This window comes from Otolemur garnettii, unplaced genomic scaffold (assembly GCF_000181295.1).
Source record: "Otolemur garnettii isolate 467f Iridium unplaced genomic scaffold, OtoGar3 scaffold00013, whole genome shotgun sequence".
NCBI lineage: Eukaryota > Metazoa > Chordata > Mammalia > Primates > Galagidae > Otolemur > Otolemur garnettii.
In genome coordinates, this window is record NW_003852408.1 from 5,117,763 (window position 1) to 5,139,704 (window position 21,942).

The 21,942-nt window shown below is 37.8% G+C and overlaps 1 protein-coding gene across 1 annotated transcript in view; it reads left to right on the forward strand.

Annotated features, from left to right (window-relative positions):
• Positions 1–6,479: 6,479 nt before the first annotated feature.
• SPHKAP (SPHK1 interactor, AKAP domain containing) overlaps positions 6,480–21,942 on the forward strand; it is a 149,432-nt gene continuing 133,969 nt past the window's right edge. Inside the window, exons 1-2 of the mRNA XM_012802109.2 lie at positions 6,480–6,556; positions 18,531–18,636. Coding sequence (XP_012657563.2) covers positions 6,480–6,556; positions 18,531–18,636 — 183 coding nt within the window. The remainder of the gene's footprint in view (positions 6,557–18,530; positions 18,637–21,942) is intronic.

Sequence of the window (21,942 nt, forward strand, 5' to 3'; positions counted from 1 at the left end):
CCACAATGCCTGGCCCTTTTTTGGTTGCAGCCATCATTGTTGTTTGGCCAGCCAGGGCTGGATTCGAACCTGCCATCTTAGGTGTATGTGGCTGGCGCCTTAGCCACTTGAGCCACAGGCGCAGAGCCACAATTGACTTTTCTATGTTGCTTTTTGTATCTCTGGTCTGATACAGCAGGGATTGTCTTTCCCCCCGGCAGTATCTTGAGCGTCTCACACAATGCCTGGGTGCTCAGTAGCTGTTTGGTGAAAGAATGAAAGAACAAATGTGCACATAGATTTCCATGCTCAGGAAGGATTACATCCTTTCTAACTATTGTGCTTACAAGGTAGCTTAAGGAAATGTTAACAAATTGTTAGGAAGCAATCCCATTTTAACTAGATATTTCAGGAGGAATTAAATGCCTGTGTGATTCCAGAAGACTTTACCTTAGAAAATGAGCTCAGAAGTAAATCTGAATCAGTGACAAGAAGGCCTGGGACACAGGACCATAAATGGAGAAGAATTGAGTCAGTTCCTCGGGAACGCCAGCACACGAAGGGCTTGCTCTGGGTTCCTGCCTCCAGGTCTGTCACCACTGGCCTGTGGCGACATTGACATGTGTATGTCAGATGTGGGGGGAACCACAATGGAAACACTAAGAAAGTGTATCTAAAAGATAATAATCTTGTCTCAAAGTAGGTCTTCAGGGGGAAAAAGGAGTCTTGTTTTCTTAGCTGGCACGTCTTAGCTGAAATCCTTCACCAGGGAAGACATTTCTAGCCGCACTGTTCCTGTATATAGGGCACATTCAGTTCCACTCCACCTGCAAACTGGCAAATCAACGGGACGGCCCGCTGGGCCCCGTCCCTGAGCTGCCATTAGCAACACTCCCAGATTTCAAAGTTTCGCTTTGGCCTCTTTGCTTGGTTGCCTGTTTGCAAGTATAATTTGCAATGAATATAAACTTTACAGGATTTCACTGAGAAATGTTTATAGCACTCTTGGACGTGTTAGTTATAAGAGAATAACCATTTTAGGGTAATGTGCACCAAAAAAGTTTTTGTTGTTTTTTTACATAATTGCTCTCGCTGGGTTTGCTCCGTTTTTGCTCTCTGCTCACTTATCTCAGTGGCATCTAATGAGGGGACAGCATAAACCTGCTGTGCCAAGGGCTCTATTGTCGTAATAATGATGAAGCGCTTCTCCTCTCAGCCTCGGTCAAATTCCAGCTCTGCTTCCCTGGGAAAGCATGAAATGCGATTTCTGAGAGTGAGTCAAGGCTTCCTGAACCTTTGTTATCTCAGAATCTATGGAGTTATAAAACCTGAAGTCCATGTTAATATCCTATTTTTACTTTATGGTCTTTGTAGTGAGTAAACTTTTTCTGTTTCTATGATTTATATGGAGTCTAATATTTGACATATCAAATATGACTCCCATTAATAATAGTTTCATGTAGGTTATAGCCATTTACTAATACGTTTCTGAATTACTTTATTCTCATGAACCTCCCTTACAAAGTAAAGGATTATTACTGTATGGTTTTTTTGTGTGTGTTTCACAAATGGCTACCAGTAAAGGAATGAAAGGAACACTCATTCGCACAGAGGTACTGGTCCCATGTCTGCACCTGGAGTTCATCTTCTGAAAGAAAATGAATTGGGAAGGGTAATAAGAGAACTAAGAAAACTATGTCAGTGAAGCCGCAATAACTGAGATTTAGTTGTATGCAAAAAATGTACTTGGACACATTGTGATGCTTACTGGTGTCAAAAAAACGCACCTGTAATTAGAAATATAACTTACATAAAAAGGAGGTCTGTTCCTATATCACTTCTTTGAAATGGTTTTCTTGGGTGGGTTAAATATTATAATAATCCTTGTGAATACCCGGGTAAGTGACTTACAACAGTTACACAATTTATTTACAAAATTGTGCAAAGATAAAGTGTAGTCAGTGAGTACTGATTCCTCCAACTTTTGAAGTGCTGCCCAAATTGAAATTTTATTATTTTTATCTATTTTTTCTTAGAGGATTGCTACAAAATCTTCCTAATACTCTTTACAAGTTGACGATGTTTGAAACGCTGACTTGGTGCTGCACTTTTTCTCATGAACTGAGAAACGCAGGTGTATTTCTCCTGTGTGAGCTCAGTGTCCTTAAGCATCATATCTTAGCACTTAATTGAGGACTTGTCTCTTATCAATTAATTAATCTTTTTTATTTAAGTTGAGTGAATATATAGAAGGAAAGAGAAATACGTGACTGATTCATTTTTTGCATCTCATTCTAAAACTTGATCATTTTTAAGTTGTTTTTTAATACCGAGCTTAATCATTCTGTCCCCACCCATCTCTACCAACTTCTAATTCTTTGTATAATTTTTTTCTGACAATCAGCCAGTTCTTCCTAGTTCGTTCTTCTCTACTCTGATTATTACATCTTCCCTTTCCTACCCACATTTTTCTTAACATTAAAGCCCACTAGTTGCTATGGTCCTCTCTGTGGACCATCCCAATAAGCGCTAGATAAATTTTAAAGACCCATGAATTTTTGTAACACAATGAAGTTCTTGGTCAATCTTTTTGCTGAAAATGATTAAAACTATTATAAAATGTTTTTAAATATACTAAAAGAATTGAAAAGATGGTAAGATAATAAGGAATGACTGGCTCGATATCATCAAACCACCAAAGATAAATAGGCAATCTTAAAAATAAGCCAGAGGAAAAAAAGATGCATTACTTTCAAAACACAGACTGATAGCCGATTTCACAAAAACAATGGGATTCCAAAGAGAATGCAGTGATAGCGTCAGTGTGCCGGAGGAAAATAAGTGTCTGTTTACATCTCTGTACTCCAGCAAGTACCTGGAAAAAAAGAAAGATATCTTCATATAGATTAAAAACCAAGAATGTTACTCTTCACTAAAAAAAAAGGAAAGAAAAATTATTTTACTTCGAGCAGAACAAAACAAAGGCGGTCCCAGAGATGAGGTCTGGAATCCGAGAATAAATAAAGAGTAAAGAAGGTTTCAAATATTTAGCAAACTTAAGCAAATGCTGACTGTATAAAAACAATATTAGTTTTACTCTGTGGGGTCTAAAATAACCAAAACATAAGGCAATGATGTGGGTTGAGAGAGGCTAAAGTGTTCTAAGATCCCTTATTGAACAGGAGGATATAAATATTAATTTGGGGATGTATGAAGATAAATATGCATATTATATTTTTAAGGATAATGTTTGAAACTCAAAGTAAGATATGTAAAACATGAAATAGTAAGAGAAGATGGAAAAAGAGGTACCATGCAATGGCTATCCAAAGAAAACTGACTCAGCTGCACTACTGTGGGACAAAGGACTGTAAAACAGAGGGACATTGGCAGAAGTATGACAGGATAAAAGGCTGAATTATCAGGAAGGAAGGTCATTTTAAATTCATGTTCACCTAACAAAACAGCCTCAAAATTAAAACAGCAAAAACAAACATAACTAAAAGAAGAACTTGTGCAAAGACTCAACATGGACTTAGAAGATCTTTGTATCACAACTGACTTAACGTACAGAACACTGATGTAATGTATAGGACACCAATATGTAGAACACCATAACCCAAACCTGCAGAATTCACATAGCATTTATGGAGCATGGCCATACACACTGGATTGTAAGGCAGTTCTCAATAAATACCATTGATAACATCATGCAGAAGATGCGATCTGAGCAAAATGCAATTCAACTAGAAATCGATAATGAAAAGATCAATTAAAAATTTCTATATAAATAGAAGTAAGAATTAATTTTCTTTTTTTTCCTAATTGTTTAATTTTTTTTTTTTTTTTGAGGCAGAGTCTCACTCTGTTGCCCAGGCAAGAGTGCCATGGCATCAGCCTAGCTCATAGCAACCTCAAACTCTTGGGTTGAAGAGATCCTCCTGCCTCTGCTTCTCAAGAAGCTGGGACTACAGGTGCCTGCCATGCTAATTTTTAGTAAAAACAGGGTCTTGCTCTTGTTCAGGCTGGTTTTGAACTCCTGAGCTCAAGGGATCCTCCTGCCTGGACCTCCCAGAGTGCTAGGATTATAGGCATGAGCCACCATACCCAGCCAAAACTGCACATGGATCTATAAAGCTGTAATTAAAAGTAGAAAATAACTTGAACTTGAAGGGCAATAAACATGCTACATCTCTAAACTTGCAGAATGCAGGTAAGGCTATTTGAAGAGAAAAAGTGTATAACCTTTGCAGCCATACATTAAAGAGATAGGCCAAAGATGACGATAAATGTAGTGAGCAAATCTGCCCTGAGCTTTTAGAAAGACTCGTATAAATAACCCCAAAGAACATAAGGAAAGGAAATGATAATAAACCCAAGAGTAATACAGTAAAAAATAAATAAATAAATAAATAAATATGGGCTATAAAGGATAAACAAATCAAAATTGATTCTTTGTAAAGGCAAATCAAGTTGACTAATCCATGGTTCACTCAATTTTAAAAGGAGATGGGGGTAGAAGCCCCCAAAAAACAACGGTAGGAATGAAAACAGTGAACATCACTACTGTTACTACAAACAAAATTATAATATACAAATGTTACGCTGATACGTAAAAGTAAGATTCAGATACAAGGGGCAATGTTAAGTAAAAATACAACTTACAAAAGTAACTAAAGAAGAAACCAAAACCCCGAATAGTCCATAAATATTAAAGATTTGATTCTGTGATCAAAACATTCCAAAAGAAAAATATCACTCCAAGATGGCTTTGGTGGAAAGTTCTGCCAGACACTATTGATAACGAGACAACCCCATTAGCTCACAAACTCTCCTAGAAAACAGAAAAAGAGCATAATTTTGCATAATTTGGCATAATTTTGACACCAATGTGACAGGGGAAGGAAGGAAATACAGCAAATCTGAGTCATGATCTTAGAGGGAGAAACCACCAACCAAAATATTAGTGTGCTGGGTCCCACCACATGTAAAAAAGGGATTCTAGACTGCTTTCACATTCGAAAATCAAGTATCATAATCAATCAAATTGAAAATCCAAAGGAGAAAAACCATATGGTTATTTCAATAAAGGCAGACAGACATTTGATAAAATGCAAAAACTTGTCACACTGAACAGAGAAAGGCACTAGGAAGATAAAAATAGGCAAGAAATCCCTTAACTTAATAAATAATACCTACCAAAAACCCCATATCCAGTATAGTGCATGGTGGTGTGACTTTAAGGGTTCTTACACGACTCTACTTACCACTCCCTGAAGATCCCAGACAATGTAGTAAAATGATAATGGGAAACCAAAAATGAAACATTTGGGAAAGAAAAAACAAAAATTCTCAGCCTTTGAGATTTACTTGATTGTAATCATGGAAAATCTGAGATAATCTGCAGATAAACACTCTATGATTAGACTAAATAAATGAATTTAGCACGTTTGCTGAATATAAATCAGAACGCTGACATAAACCACATTTCTCCATGAGTCACAAACAAAAAGGGAAATTTTAAAAAGGAATCTATTTACAATGCTGCCAATAAATATGGATTTTCTAAGAGCAAACCTAAAGAAAACGTGAGAGACTTTCCTGGAGAGCACTGTAAACCTTAGTGAGGGATTTACGCTGGGGATCATCTTAAGTGCCCACAGATGGTTGCTTATTCTCCCTCTGCCCCTACACCAGATTTTTCCTGCCTTGTTATCTCTGGTATTATATTTCACTTCTTTAGTTCTTCTCTGGTTTCTTTATTCACACAGTAACACTTTATCAAATTCTAATGACTTACCAGCAGCTAACCACCAGGCAACAAGATGCAGAGAGAGTTTCACTGATGGCTTTGTGATCACTGATTGCTCCTATGTACATTGATATTATTGGGTTCCTTTTTCATAGTTATTGTGGCTTTTTAGCTTTTGCAGTTTGAAGTGATACACTATTTATTTGCATTGATAAAAGGGACCAGAGCGTGCCTTACAGGTAAGCACCGTACAGAAACTTTAACTACAAGGAATGAAAAGCTGCCGGAATAATTATCCCTAAACACCTGTTGGCTGACTGCTGTCTCTGTATTAAAATAGTAAGCATTAGAGGCACAAAGTGTTTCTCACCTATAGGAATGCAGAAAACAGATCAAAAGGCCCTGAAAGTTTCATCTACAAGATGTAAATTACCTTCTGATGCATCCAAGATGGTGAAGCTCAATTCCAGACGCAAATCCAGCCTAGTACCCATGACAGAGGCTGCTCAAAGACATACTATGTTGCAAACTTTAAACCCTTTCCCCCAAGTTTTTTAAAAATCGTGACAACCTCACCATCTAGCTACTTTGTTCTTTTTAAAGACACCCTGCTGTGAATCTGTCTTTCCTCTTAAATAATACTAAAACTTCTATTTCTTTTCTCCCCCCACCCTTCTCTCTTGCTTCTTCTCCACATCTGCTGGTGTTTGTGACCCCTTTCTTGTGGGTGTGGTCCTCTCCATCAGCCATGTGGGTGGTTGAACCAAACTCTCCCACCTGCCTCTCTGCTGCCTTGCCTGCCAGGAGACACTCCCAGGAATCCAGGTTGGTTGTGGGGTGTGGGATCCAGGGGATTTTAAAGCCACGTCTTGGTGAGGGACTCCTGTTACGATCCAGGATCCCATGAGTTCCCTGGGATCTCAACTTTCAGGTTTTGACCCAGATACTGCAGGCTTTCTGGTTGAGGATACTTTTATCAGACAGAAAATTGTGCTGCAAGCCTTACTTCTCCTTTACTATCAAATTTTAGCCCTTCTGTGCCTTGTTCTTTCAAGGTCCTGCTACCCTCTTCTAGAACAAATGACTCTAAGGCAGGCGTCCTCAAACTATGGCCCAAGGGCCACATGGGGCCTGCACTAGTATCCAGCCCGCCGAGTATTTTTGCCACCGCTGCCTGTCCTGTTTAGCAGCCAACTCGTCCGGGGGCCTGCAGTCCGGCCCCCCAACAGTCTGAGAGACAGTCAACTGGCCCCCTGTTTAAAAAGTTTGAGGACCCCTGCAATCAACCCCACTGGTTCTAAGACCTTTGGAAAATTTGGACTAAGAATCCCCAGAGAGAATCTCCATAACATTGCTCACTTTTTTTGTTATGTCAACCTTATCTTTACAACAGACACGTGCCAGACACGGGCAGGACTGAGACTTTGAAGACCATCTTTGTTAGTCCCTGACTGACTTAAAGGGAACTCACAAGATTTTTCCTGTGGTGCCACTATTGACCCCACCACATTTATTGAGCTCTATCTAACTGGCAGGCATTGCACTGAGTATTTTCTAGAGTTTACTAGTGAATCAGATATTCTTTTGCATCAAGAACTAAATAATAAAGGTTAAAATTCAACCCCAGATAAATTTTAAAACCTCTCCTCCTTCAGGATAGGTACAAATGTGCCTTAAAAGGATACACATTAACAGGGACAGGTAGAGATACTGCATATAGTTACTAAACTGAGATTTTGACAGACACCTTCCAAGAGGAACAAAACAATCCAGGTTTTTGTCAGCTTGCTGGATAGATTGTGAAGTCTTCTGTGTGGTAGTAGAAAACAAAACCCTCTTCACCTCCTTAAACCCTGATAAAATTTTGTTTCAAAGTGCTCTATTTCAAAATGTAATGAAAATATAAAAATATAAATAAAAGCAAAGCTAATTCATGGTACAGTTTGGTTATATAATTCTAAGAATCTAAGGTGAGTGAGGGAGGGTTGGAGAGACAGAACATGCAGTGAAAATACTCTGATCCTGTAATGGTGGGTGTCGGTCATTATATTTTTCCAAACCCATACATTGAACATCAAGAACAAATCCTGGTGTAAACAATGGGCCTTGAGGGACTACAGCTTGCTCAGTAATTTGATAAATGCACCCGTTTGATTGGGGGCAGTCTGTGGGTGAAGGAGGCAGGTGGGGGAGATGGGAAATCTGCGCCTTCCTCTTTAATTTGCTGTGAACCTGAAACTTCTCCCAATAAAATCTTCCAAAAGACAAAGACAAATAACTTTGCAAAACACAAAAGCTAAATAAAACGAAACAAACCTGAGATAAGTAAATGTGAGAGAAAAACGTCTGTGATGTTCCTTATCTGGGGGTCCCATAGACAAATATTCTCCAGGCTGATCTATATCATAAAAATGAGAGCAATAGACCCCCAAGGGATGCTTTAGAGGGATGTCAAGTTCACCAGTTCCTGCCTGGGGTAACCTGATTGACCAATTTTTCTAGAAAAGACAGAAACTTAATCTCCTTTTTTATTGGTACATTCTTCCAGTTTTCAAGAGTTGGCAGCTAATTTAAACTATTTTAATACTACACAGGCCAATATAGCTGCCAGATTGTTCTGTTTATATGCTCGTTGCTGAATGTTTCGGATATAAAACTACCTCTATTTTGAGTTTATTCTATTTTTATCTATAACTTTTTGACATTTAACAAGCTGTGCTTTTTAGAGTTATAAAATGAGTATGTGTTCAAAACTAGGGAGTTGAGTTACTTGAACGATGGGGAAATTATCTTTAACTGTAGTAACAGACACTCCAGGTACCTTACAAGAGCTACAGATTAAACCTTAGTATGCTTGCAAAAACGTCTCAGAGCAGAAACCACCTGGGCACGGTTATCTTTCCAAGCCTTTCTAAAAGAATATTTAAAAATCATATTCCAACATGCTGAATGTTTAGTTTTTCTTGAAAATCTCTACAGTCTTTGGGAATTTAAATATAACGTACTCCCATATACCCAGTAAAGAACTCGATAACAGTTTCGAGTCCATTAAGGTAATTAAAGAAAAATGAATCCATTGGTATGGGCCGTTCTTATACATATCAGGAGATACTCCTTTTAAGGGGACCCATATTTATGGTGTGCTGTTGTTGTTGTTTTAAACTATGCCAGAAACTCCATGCAGCAGCCTCCAAGAGCTTTGGCTGTTGATCGAGTAAAGTTTCATTATTCAGAGCCACTGAAGTGCTCCATAGAATTGTCCAAGTGAATTTCATTTCACCAGCTTTCAGCATAGACAATTATGAAATAATTTAACAGCTTCATCCCCCAGAGATATGAAGGAGGCAAGCTATAGACTCGGAGACAATTATCCTTTGATGACACACTCTTCTCAGGCAGCATTAACTCTATTTCCAGGGGAAGTTTAAACCAGGTCCTTTGGTTTAAAGCAGTGTTTGCTGCTCTGCTGGTTTTGCCCTTTGACCAATCACATCAGTCCCCTTTACTGTGGCAGCTGGACTATCTGTTATCTTTGGTGGGACCCATGAGACCTCATCACTAAAGCAGTAACCTCTATGTTAAGATTCCAAATTTCATTTGATTTACAAGGAAAACATATTTAATAATTGAGGAATTTCTTCCAGACCGTAAGTAAAATAGACGTTTGCATTTCCTAGTTTTCTCATAAGGATTAGAATTCCAAAGATCTTCATATCACTCATTTTATAATAAAGGCCTTTTCTTGGTCACAAAATAATATATGCTAAATATATGAAAAATATGACAGTTTTAATAAAAAGGAAGATGTCACTAGTAACCCCATTACCCAAAGATAACTGCTATTAACAGTTATACATTTCTGTACATATGAAACCATGTATATATTTAACCAACTCATTGATTCTATTAAAAAATATTAGTTTCTACTGTGACCTGTAACATTCTTTCTGATTATTTTCTTCTATGACCATGACATCTAAATGAATTTAAATATAGCCTGGTCCCAGGACTTTGGCATTCAAAAAAAAAAAACTAAGTTCAAGTTAGTTGAACTGAAATCCTTATTATATGCCAGGCATTATTCTTGGACTAGAAATACATCATCAGAAACCAACAATGATAATGACCTTCATGACGTTTACAACCTGTAGGCATGAGGAGAGGCCAGTCAGGGAAGGGAGATACATAATAAATAATAAACATAGGAAATAGCTACATTGTACACAATGTTAAGACATCGTACTGATACTGAGAAAAATCAACCAAGGTAGGAGAGACTGGGAAGCCAGAGCTAGGGAAGTCTGGGTGGCAATTCTATATAGGGTGGTCGGGCGATGCCTTACTAAAAAGGAGGTACTTGAAATAGACCTGAGATGTGCAGATGACCAGGCAGAGGAGGCCACTACTAGAGTAAGACCACCACTGAGCCCAGACTATTCCAGACATAGCAAAGGAGCCTGTGTGGCTAAGGTGGCGTGAGGAAGGGAGAAGGCAAGAGTCATGGTCACAGGCAGCAGGGAGCTGGTGCCTGCAGGGCCTTATCTATGGCATGGACTTACAGTTTTGCTTGCAGAAAATTTTTAAGTACAGAAATCACCTGTTCAGTCTTGTATTTCAAAAGGATGCAACTGTGAAGAATTGCCCACCGTAACAGTTGTACTCAGCTGGGTTCATTCAACATGGGGCATTTTCCCGTGGTATTTCCAAGGAGAGGCCAGCATCTCCATGTCTGCATACTAGCTCCACCACGTACCGATTGGTGAACAAATTACAATTTTTCAGTTTATTCTATTGAAAATGAGGATTTAAATATCTCAGTATATAAATCTTTTGTTCGGTGTCTGTCCTCTAAAATAGATTATTAGTAAAAGACATTGGTGGATAATAGGCGTGTGTGGCTAAGAGTCGTGAAGAAAGACTGGCCAGATGTTTTTTCAGAAAAGGCACATGAATTTATGCTCCCAGAAGCACCATCTAAATATAACACACGCTATTTTGATCAACAGAAGAATATATGTTTTCCTAATTTGAGAGGCCAGCAAAATTTGTGCTTTCACTTACTTATCAATGAAGATTCGTTAAAATCTACACTCTGCACAACAATCACCAGACACATGGAATGCGGTGGCCCTTCCATGTTCTTCACACACACTGACATTTCCTATCTCTCCTTTCCTTACTATACAAGTTTTATATAACAATCTTTTCATAGTCTTTTATAACAGCCTTTAAATAAAAATGATCAACATGCATGGCTCGAGCCAGGCTCCCATCCCATTTCTTCCCTCAGGTAACATTTCCTTAATTCAAATCCATGACGAGGGTTTGCATTTTGTGAGTGGAGTGTCCACAGATGCCTTCTTCCCGGAATCTCTCCAAGGAAGGATTAACCAAGCATGTCCTTAGCAGGGCAAACAGAGCACAGAGGGGAAAAAAAAAATATATATATATATATAATAAAATATAATACATGTGTATATGTATATATATAATATAATATATGTGTAGAATTATTTTTTTCCTAAGGTATTTTATATGTATGTATATATACATATACAAAGGAAAAAATAATTCTACACATATATATTAATCTTACTAACATTTGCCAATTAAAGTATAATTTTAGCAACACAACTACTTTTCTCTACAAACACTTCCATTTCAAATTTTCACCCGTGTCAGATTAGTGAGGACTCATAAACTTTAGAGATTTGCTTTCATGACGCCAGTATTTTCCTATGTTGATAAATATGAAACTATGTAGTGAATATGAAATATGAAACTATCACTATCGTGATATAGTCTTAGGCTAATCCAATGACTTCTTTGTTTCCTTGAAGTTAGAAAAGACTTTATTATTTAAAGCATCATGATCATAGTCAAAAATCAGCAGATGTGCTTCATCCCTACCGAGGAAACGCGTAAGAGGAAATAACTTTACAGGCTTACCATGCGTAGGGTACTTCTCAGTTTGATACTAAGTGCTTACTTGTGCCGGGTGCTCTGTCATGCAGCCACCACATTCACCTTCTGTTATCATCTGAATTCTACGAATGAAGAAACTAAGGGGTGGTTTGAAAAACAGGTCCAATTTTATCCATTTAGTAAGTTGTAGAATGGAAATTTGAACTTATTTTTTTTGGATGCCAGAGCACTGGGACCTAGCTATATTTAAACCTATTTAGATGTCATGGTCATAGAAGCAAATAATTAGTAAAAAATAACATGGCATCATGTTAAGAGCAGCAGATCCAATCTCAGGTCTATCATTTAGCAGCTACATAACCTTATATGTTAACCTCATTGATCCTCAACTTCTCATCTATAAAATGGGTACAATTAAATGATTCTATAAAGTACACCATAAGGGGCTAAGTATTAAATAATATGTGTTAAATTATGATAAATTTTTCTTAGAAAATAACATACCAGAATAACAGTGTATAACAGAGTGAGGCTCCTGCCTGAGTGGTTTGGGGGAAGAGCAGAAGTGGAGGGAGATGAAGGAGTTACCGTACCACATGCTCTGAATGCATCTTAACTAAAGTCTGGATGCAGGGGAATGCAGTGGCGTGCATGATGTGTTTTGAATATTCAAAAATATAGAACTAAAACATTTTCAGAGACAAACATGTTTAAGAATAAATACATCTGTAGTATCCAGTGGCATTCATGTATAAATAGGGAGGCATTCGTGCAAAATTCATTTAGTGGAGGTTATTTGTACTGTCTATCTTATACTAAAATAATGTTGTTACACACACCATTTATATGTCATGCTTTGAAAAGCTTTCCCTCATTTTAAACAAGGAAGAACCAAGCTAAGCCATTGGGTCTTGATCCTTTTTCTGAACAAGGGGTTAAAGGAGGGGTTTTGGTACAGCCTGAGATTGTGAAACAGCTTTTTAAGTTACAAGTTTATAAATGCATATAGTAGAGATTAAATCCGTGAGGATATTACCTGCCATCATCTCATTAATGAGAAAGAATATATGAATTTACAAAGCACGGTATCTGACCCAGAAGAGTGTTAAAAGAATGTTATTTTATTTTACGTATGTATAATAGTTACCAATAGTATTCTGTTTGAAAGTATAAAATGTTTCTTATGTTAGAAGGTTTACTATTTAATTATATTTTCTACTGTAATCCAGTTATTTCACATAGTGTCTGTTTAAGATGAGCTTTCATGTTTCACAGGGTATAAATGATAGATTTATAGTTACCTGAATAAAAAACTTTTAATTGAACAATATTCAATATAATTTCTCAGTTTTCAAGATTCTAGCACAACTAGTTCTGAAAATAAGGAATTAATCAGCTGTTGATATTTATAAATTATATCCCAAATGAAGTAACAATACTGTAATCATGTTTTCATTTCTTTATCTTTTATAATAGCCAAGATTGAATTGGGTACAACTATTTTGAGGCCATGCTTTTGTACGAAGAGTAAGTCACTTATTTTATAATTAATAATGAATGCCCTGTTATATTCTTTTTACTGGCATTAATCAATACTTCACACAGATTGTACCCAAAGTTTGTTAGCTATTTTTTTTGAAAAAGAGATATTCTTCATTCTTAGATAATAAATCATAGTTTTTGTTGCTTTGTTCTAATATTCTTTCTTTGAAGAATAGCAATCAAAGTGAAGGTACTGAGGGATTTTTTTTAACTCTCCTTACTTGGGAAAGTAAGAAGCTAGTCACTTTATAACATTATTGTTGTTGTCATTATTTTTATTTTACTGGTCTATGGGATGGAAAAATCTGGAATTCACTTTATTGTTACTCAGCCATCCCTTGCATATTGAAACAGGATCTACAATGGTTGTTTTTAAACATTTTCAAGGTTTTGATAATTGTTTTTTATAATACATTAACTAAAAGTCTAGAGAATGAATGAGGACTTTATCGGTCTTTCAGCTAGTGATGAGTTGGTGACATATCAAATTTGCAAGGATGACATGATGTCTCCAAACTACAAAAGAAAAAAATTAAAAAAAAAAAAAGACACATAAGGTTCTTACCTAAGGGATGAAGCCAGAGAAGTACATATGGAAGAGAAAAGAATTGCACTGGATACTTGTTGAAAATGGCAAGAAACATAGTAAGATATTTCATGTATTCCATAAATTCACACAAATAAAAAAAATGATAAGACAGACTTTATGCAAACTACCGCAGTAGGGGAGAGAGACACCAGCATAGGTCTGAGCTCTACTCCAGATACGACAGGGACAAGTGAAGATTCAGAACCAACAGGCGGCGTGAAGCCAGTGGGTGGAAAATTATTAACAGAAGATGTTAAGAGTAGGGGGATCTTTATGAAATTGGCCTAACAGTATTCTTGCTAAAGATAGACTACGGCCTAAAATATCACAAGTGGGGGGAGCTGATCACGTGTTAAGGGGGGAAGATTCTTTCCCAAACTGACTTCAGAGGATTCTTTTCTAAAACTGAGTTCAGCAGACCAAGGTCCAGGCCTGGTTGGAGAAACAGCTCAGAGGAGCCCGAATAAAGTTTAATCAAGGAAAGAGTCTTTATCAACAGAGGGATCAGAAGATGAAGGTAGCACACACTAACACATCCTGTGATTGTTAGAACAAATCCGTTTTTGCATGAATGATCTAAACATGTGAACAGGTAAATAAATCCCTTCGGATGAGGGCAAGATAAGGACATTCACTGAGCGAACTTCAGTTTTGAACTGTGTAAAGCTATATTTTAAAACCTTCTACATAATTACAACCCTTGGTTAAAGTTTGTAATTAAATTGATTTTAAATGAGAGCATTTCAGTTCCTTGCTCAAGATTTCTTCCGTTAAATCTGACTTTTAATTTTTTTCCAGTATTGAGATTAAAGGATTTAGTCTAAAGCTCAAGAGTCGATGCTGTTAATAGGATTGTGGCCATCAAATGAGAGATAATTGCTACATTTTACCAACAGCATTTTTTGAGTAGAGAGAAGATAAGAGCAAATCTTATCCTTTAGAATCAGTTAAAAATATTTAACCTCATACTCTGTTTACTCAACATCCTATCAACCAGCTCAGCAGGACCTCCTTTCATTACATCTATCCTGGGAAATTCTTTAAATTATCTTCTCAGATGTGGCTTATCCTACCATCTGTCACCACTGCAGAAAGATTAGAATTAAATTCAAACGCTTATTTGTGCCTAATCATTGGAGGTTAACCAGGAAGAAAGATGAGAATGAACCACCTCAGTAAAAGCTTGTTGAGATCCTATCACTGCCGACCACCATCCTAGGTCCTAAGTGGGCCCTGCTCTTTCAGAACTTACAACCTACAGGGGAGACAGACAAATGTTTTTGACAAGTGCTATAACAAGATATGGCTCAGGATGCTGTTAGAACACAGAAGGAGGGCGTCTCTCTCGTTTGCTGGCTTGGGGTGAGGCCAGGAATATGGTAGTGGGAGAGAGGTAGGAGTGTGTGTGTGTGTGTGAGAGAGAGAGAGGTAGGAGTGTGTGTGTGTGAGAGAGAGAGAGTGTGTGTGTACATGCACGCACGCACACAGCACTGGGGCTATGTCAGAGAGGAGAGTGACCTCCTTGGCAGGGGATGGGAGAGAGAGATACCAGAGGTTATGTATAGGCTGAGACCCAAAGAGTGGAGTAGAAATTATCAAGAAGGGAGAAGAGGGACAAGGAAGAATAATCCCAACTGCAGAGAGCAAACGAGAGGTATAATCAATATAGTATGTTGGATAAGTGCTTCTCCAACTTCAATGGGTACACAAATAACCTGTGTTTAATAAGGAGGTGCAGATTCTGATTCAGTAGTTACAGGGAGGGACCAGTGTTGCTAATGTCCAGCACACTCCCACGTGATACCAGTGCTGCTGGTTCGTGGACCAAACTTTGAGTACCAATATATGTAAACAACTCAGTTTCCAGTAACTAGACACTTCTCTCTCTGGGGAAATAACTGAATAGCCCCTAAGCCCTTTTCACTCTAGATGGTGACCTAGTTATTCACGCTGCATAATCATTGATGATAGCAGCACAGTGGCAACTCAGCATCTCATTTATTTATATATAAAAATTTTTCCACAAAGAAGGCTGCTTTCTATCCCAGAAGGCTAGTTTAAAGCCACTAGCCACTACCTTCTTCCCCGCCTTAATCTAAGTCCTCATCGAAACACATTTAACAGTTTCAGCAAGAAACCAATCTGACAGGGTGTGCTTAATAAATATTGTCAACACTTGTCAAAATCAAGGGAAAATGTCCCAGGGAAGAACTCACAGCCTTACCCATAGGGAGCGAGCTATAAATGTGCGCTGTGTCTTGACAGCAGTTCTTTTAATGTCAATTTGAGCTCATTTTAATAAATGCGTGAGCTTCATGTCACTGCCGTCTCTCCCTCATCCTGTAGTAGCAAATATTCTGCTTCTCAGAGACCACACACAGCATCTTTGCAAATACTCTCAAAATCCCAGCCCCATCCCAAAGGCACGAGAACAGATTGAACCATGTTGAAAAGTCACCTACTGAAAATTCATACCCATGTCACAAGATTTAAAAGATAACCCTGCTCCTTTTTTTGGAGACTAGATGTTAATCATGGTGATAACACCTCCTGTATGATGTGCTTCTGGCGTGAGAAGATGCATTTGTTCTGAGCCTTGGTACAGAGGAGTTGCACCACACTTGTTAAATAATGCTTCGATCTTTGTCTCACTCTGCGACTCTAATTCCCCATTTTATTTTCATAATAAGCAAATACATAGTGTGTATAAACAGGGTTAAATTTATTTAATAATCTATAGAGGCTCAGCATTAGAACAAGTGGGAAGCAATAAAACCTTCAAATTCTTCAAACCTTCAAACCTCAAACCTCTGTTTCCAACTAGGCTATCACAGGAATCTTAGAAGCCAAAGGACTTTCATTACAAAGTTACAGTGTTATGTCTTCCTTCTACTAGACAAGTTGAACTGTTTTTAAATTTGGGGATATGTAAAAAGTACTGTAGTACTCAGAGTCCAGGTCATTATCGACGAAAGTCAGCTTGGCCTGTGGTCTTATCTTCCACATGTAAAGTATTTGAAACCTAACAACAGTAGCTGTTTGGCCTTTGGGTAAAAATTAAATTGTCCTGTGGCCAAGAGGGCATTCGGAGGAACATCTGAACGTGGGTCTGGGGTAAATGGCCCCTTAAAAGGTTACAGACTCCACACAATCAGAATTCTGTAAAAGCAGGGACTGGAAACTCAAGCCCTCGCTGATACGTTGCAAGTGACTTCCAGAGCTATGAGGGAACCACAGACTTCATTCTCAGCATTCATTTATAAATGAAGAGACTGAGACTCAGAAAGGCCAGGTGGCACAGCAGGTGGGGACTGGTGGCCAGGAAACAGAGCTGATTTCCTTCTCTTCCTTGCTTCCTTCTTCTCTCTCTCTCCTGCCCTTCTCCCTTCGTCTCTCTCCTTCCTTCCTTTCTTCTCTCTCTCTGTCTCTTTCTCTCTCTCTCTCTCCTGCCCTTCTCCATTCGTCTCTCTCCTTCCTTCCTTTCTTCTCTCTCTCTCTCTATTTCTCTCTCTCTCTCTCTTTCCCAGTTAAGCAAAGATAACATGAATGTTATCCTTTCATTTAGATTAGGCTCATTCTAATCCTCCAGGTAACAAGTAGTCAGAAAATAATATATGAAAATTTAAAACAGAACAGACTTTACATAAATTATTCTGTGCAAATTTTGCCCGAATCTATGATTTGTTACGTACCTACATCAGTAATCATTTTCCAAAATGTCACTTCTAATAATTAATAATGGAAATACCAACAAACTGCACTAATGCACTATTGAACTTACGGCTAATTGCAATAAAAATTAACCAGTTCCGAGCTTGAAACATGAGAGCTATACGTTGGTTAGAAAAAAAATCAGCATCTTACATTGAAAATTATATTTTCAGAACTATTAGATCATACTCTAAAAATGTACATTAATGCATTATACATACTCTTTGTGGTCAACAACAAAAATCAAACATGTGGACTTCATATATCAATACATCTTTAAATTCCAAATTATTGTATTTCCAAAAGAGAATTATTGAAAAATGCTTAAAAGATTTGGAGGTCTTTCTGTATTTAAATGTGGCTCCATTTTAAATTTCCAATCATATCATAAGAAGCAGGTATGTTAATAATTTTAATTTTACCACTTTTTGAAGATGTAGAAATAATTTTAAAATATTTATATAGCCCTCTCCTCAGTGAAGTCCACCAAGATTTGGCAGAGATAGGAGGAGGGGGATGAGTCTAAAAGGTGGGAGCAGAGACCCGAAGGGACTGTCTTCAGTCACAGTGATGGAAAGGGTTGACCAGCATCCTCTCAAGTGCTCATTTTTGATGGTTCCATCATTCCTCTTCACTTTAAAAAATACAGTAAGTATTTTATTGTGTGTCAGTATTGGCAGAGTTGAAGTAACATGGCAATTGAGAAGGCTTTATTAGCGTGCTGAAACGGCCTGCTTACGGAAGGATGCCAACACAGTTGGAAGTCAGACAAATGACACTGTATCCACTGAGGAACTGTGGAGGGCATCAGGTGGCAGTTTTAAATTCACAATGGGATCCTCTGTAGCGGTTCCACCAATTCCCAAAGTGTATCCAACAAAGAAATGCCAATTTCCACAGCGGGATTTGCAGTGTTTAATGCACTCTGGAAAGGTGATTTTTGATCAACTGTGTCATGACTCATTCATTCATTTCTAAGTGAACGGGCGACTCACTGCAATGTGTTCTCTTTTGTGTTGGGGGCACAAACAGCACCTTGGAGTCGCCACTGATGCATGAAGTTTCAGATCCGCAGCAGGGCAGAGGCCACCGCAGCTCGGGAAGCAGCCTGGGTGGCTCGATCACCGCGTGCAAGAAGGTAACGTTGCTTTCCGCTTCTTATCCCTCCATCTGAACTTGAGCACTAGTCTAGTTTGACCTTTGGAGGACTCTGTCTAAAGTACAAGCAGCAACAAAAACAACAAAGTGTTTCACGTGTTGCCATCCCAAGTAAACCCTGATGAGCCTCAGAATGCAATTAAGGGAAATGATGGGAACTAAAGCAGTTCAGGAAGGTTGGACACGAAAACTGTAAACCTCCATTGCCCTATCACCTCAGCCTCAGCGCGTCCCTCCAAACCCAGCATAGGTAACACCCAGGATCACCTGTCCAAAATTTCTTCCCAGGTTTCGAATGATTCAAATTAATATATTAGGCTCCTAAATCCATATCTAAGAAAACTTTATTGCTGTTCTGTTTCTGATATTTTCCTAAACCAAAGGATATGCTTTGATTATTTTATTAGCAGAAAGAAAATTATATTTCCTAAAATTTAGACTTGAGAGATGATAAATAATCTTCCTTTAAGATACTTGCAAAAAGTTGTCATTTGAACAACATAAAATCTAACTTAATGACTTCCCTGCCAATCTAACAAAAGCCCAGAAACGTAAAGCAGAATACCCTTCTCATCCAAACTTAGAAGAAATCACATTATTTTTCATTTACTGCAAAAACTCGGTATTTCAGAGATGTAAATTAAGACAAATTCCATTACCAAGCACATTGTATATGTGTATGCACGATGTCTGTTATGTAATATTCATTATATACATGCATATAAGCTTAAGATATACATCAATTTGTTGATTACTATACTCAGTTAAGCAGCCCACATAGTCTCTGCTTATGTAACTCTTGTATAACTTCCTAATTTTTGAGTATTAAAGAAACTACCAAACATAATTAATAAGGGCTCTTAGCATGTGTTATATGAGCTATCATTCTTTTACCTTTCACAAAATTCCTACATTCCAGTGCTATACATTCCAGTTTTAATGCAGGAAACTGCAGAACTATAATTCAGAATCATTTTGAGTTCCTTATAAAAGAACTAAAAGTGCAGGTCTCTAAGCCTAAAGTATATTCTATTCAACTTTATGTAACTCCCAATTATTACCAGATGCTGTACCTTTCTCAAGGATAAATGCTTTCTAGTTTATTTTAATTTTAAAAATAAGTATATTTTTATTAATTAGAATTTTTGTGGTACCTAAAAGCAGGATTTGTGGCTCAGCATAGCACAGTGGTCACGGTGCTGACCACATGCACCAAGGCTGGTGGGTTCAAACCCAGCCTGAGCCAGCTAAACAACAATGACCAACTGCAACAAAAAATAGCCAGGTGTTGTGGTGGGCGCCTGTTGTGCCAGCTACCTGGGAGGCTAAGGCAAGAGAATCGCTTGAGCCCAAGAGTTGAGGTTGCTGTGAGCTGTGATGCCATAGCACTCTTCCAAGGGTGACATAGTGGGACTCTGTCTCAAAAAAGATCAATAAATAAAAATAAAATAAAAGCAGGACTTGAAGCCAGACTGCCTGAGCCTGACACCGTTCCCACCATTGCTTGTTATATAATCATCAACAAATGACTTCCCTTCTTCAGGCCTCAATTTCCTCATGTGAAAAATGAGGACAATATATTTTATAGGATTAAAGCAAGGATTCAATGAATTATTACATGTGAATGTTTAGTACCTGGCATATGGTAAGCACTTAGAAAACAGAGATTATCTTTTACTAATGGCGATCTTCAGTATTGCAATATTATCGTTAAGTATATTCTTCCAAAGAAATTCACTATTTATTAAGTTGAGACTTAAGAATTTATGATCTTTTAGGTTGGCGCCTGTGGCTCAAAAGGGTTGGGCACCAGTCCCATATGCCGGAGGTGGCGGGTTCAATCCCAGCCCCGGCCAAAAAACTGCAAAAAAAAAAAAAAAAAAGAATTTATGATCTTTTAGCTGCAGTTATTTCCCTGGAAGAAAAAGGTGGTTACATTTATTTGTTTTTTGAAAATATTGTGTCTGAAAGCCACTAAATTAATAGAGCTGTTTAGTGCTGGAATCCACTCAAAAATTTGAAACTGAAACTTTTTTTCTAAATAACCTTAATTCTGAATAACTCCATCAGCACATACATACATATATGTGTATATATATACATACATATATATATTTGTGCATAGATATATACATGTATGTGTGTGTGTGTATGTAAGTAAACATATGTGTACCACTAAGACTAGGTTTTAAATATGTGTACCACTAAGTTTTAAATATGGTCCCATTCATTCCGTAATTATTTCTAGAACAAGTATTACTAAGTCTTACCATATGAAATTGTCCTTTTTAATGATCAAAAATGATCAAATAAAGGCAATTTCATAGAGTTCAACCTAAACACATTCAGAACTCTATTAGCTCTTTGGGGAGAGAAGCAAAGGTTGTAAGTGGCCCCTACCTGTGTTCCATATGGTTTGGGAAATAATAGTGGTTTCTTGTGTAAAAAGTCAAATGTTGATCACAAGTTAAAACATCCCGTATTGTAACCCCAGATGCACCTGCTTCAGTGCTTCTGTGCCACTGCCCTCCATGGTTCTGTGCTTTTCACAGGGGAAGGTTTGAGGCAACCCTGAGTCGAGCACGTCTATTGGTGCCATTTTTCCCAACAGAATGTGCTTATTTAGCGTCTCTGTGTTACATGTGAGTCATTCTCTCAATATTTCAAATGTTTTCACTATTATTTACCTTACTCTGTGATCAGCGAACTTCGATGTTACTATTGTCAGTATTTGGGGCCATCCACACCGATTGTGTTCTCACTGCTTCACATACTGGCTGGTTCCCCATCTCTCTCCTTCTTGGAGAGCTTCTCTACATTATGAGACAACAATACTGAGATTAGGCCAGTTAATAACCCTACAAAGATCTAAGTGTTCAAGTGAAAGGAAAAATCATACATCTCTCACTTTTAATCAAAAGCTAGAAACGATTGAGCTTACTGAGGAATGTATGACAAAAACCAACACAGACCAAAATCTAGGCCTTTCCCACCAAACAGCTAGTTCGGTTGTGAACGTGAAGAAGTTAAAAGTGCTGCTCCAAACAACAAATAAATGACAAGAAAGTGAGGCAGTCTTATTGTTGATGTGGAGAAAGTTTCCCTGGTCTGGCTAGATCAAACCTGTGACCACGTTTCCTTAAGGCAAAAGCTGATCCACAGTAAGACCCTAGCCCTCTTCAATTTTATGAAGGCTGAGGGAGGTGAGGAAGCTGCAGAAGAAAAGTTTAAAACCAGCAGATGTTGATTCACAGATTGTAGAAAGAGGCTGCCTCTCTAACAAGGC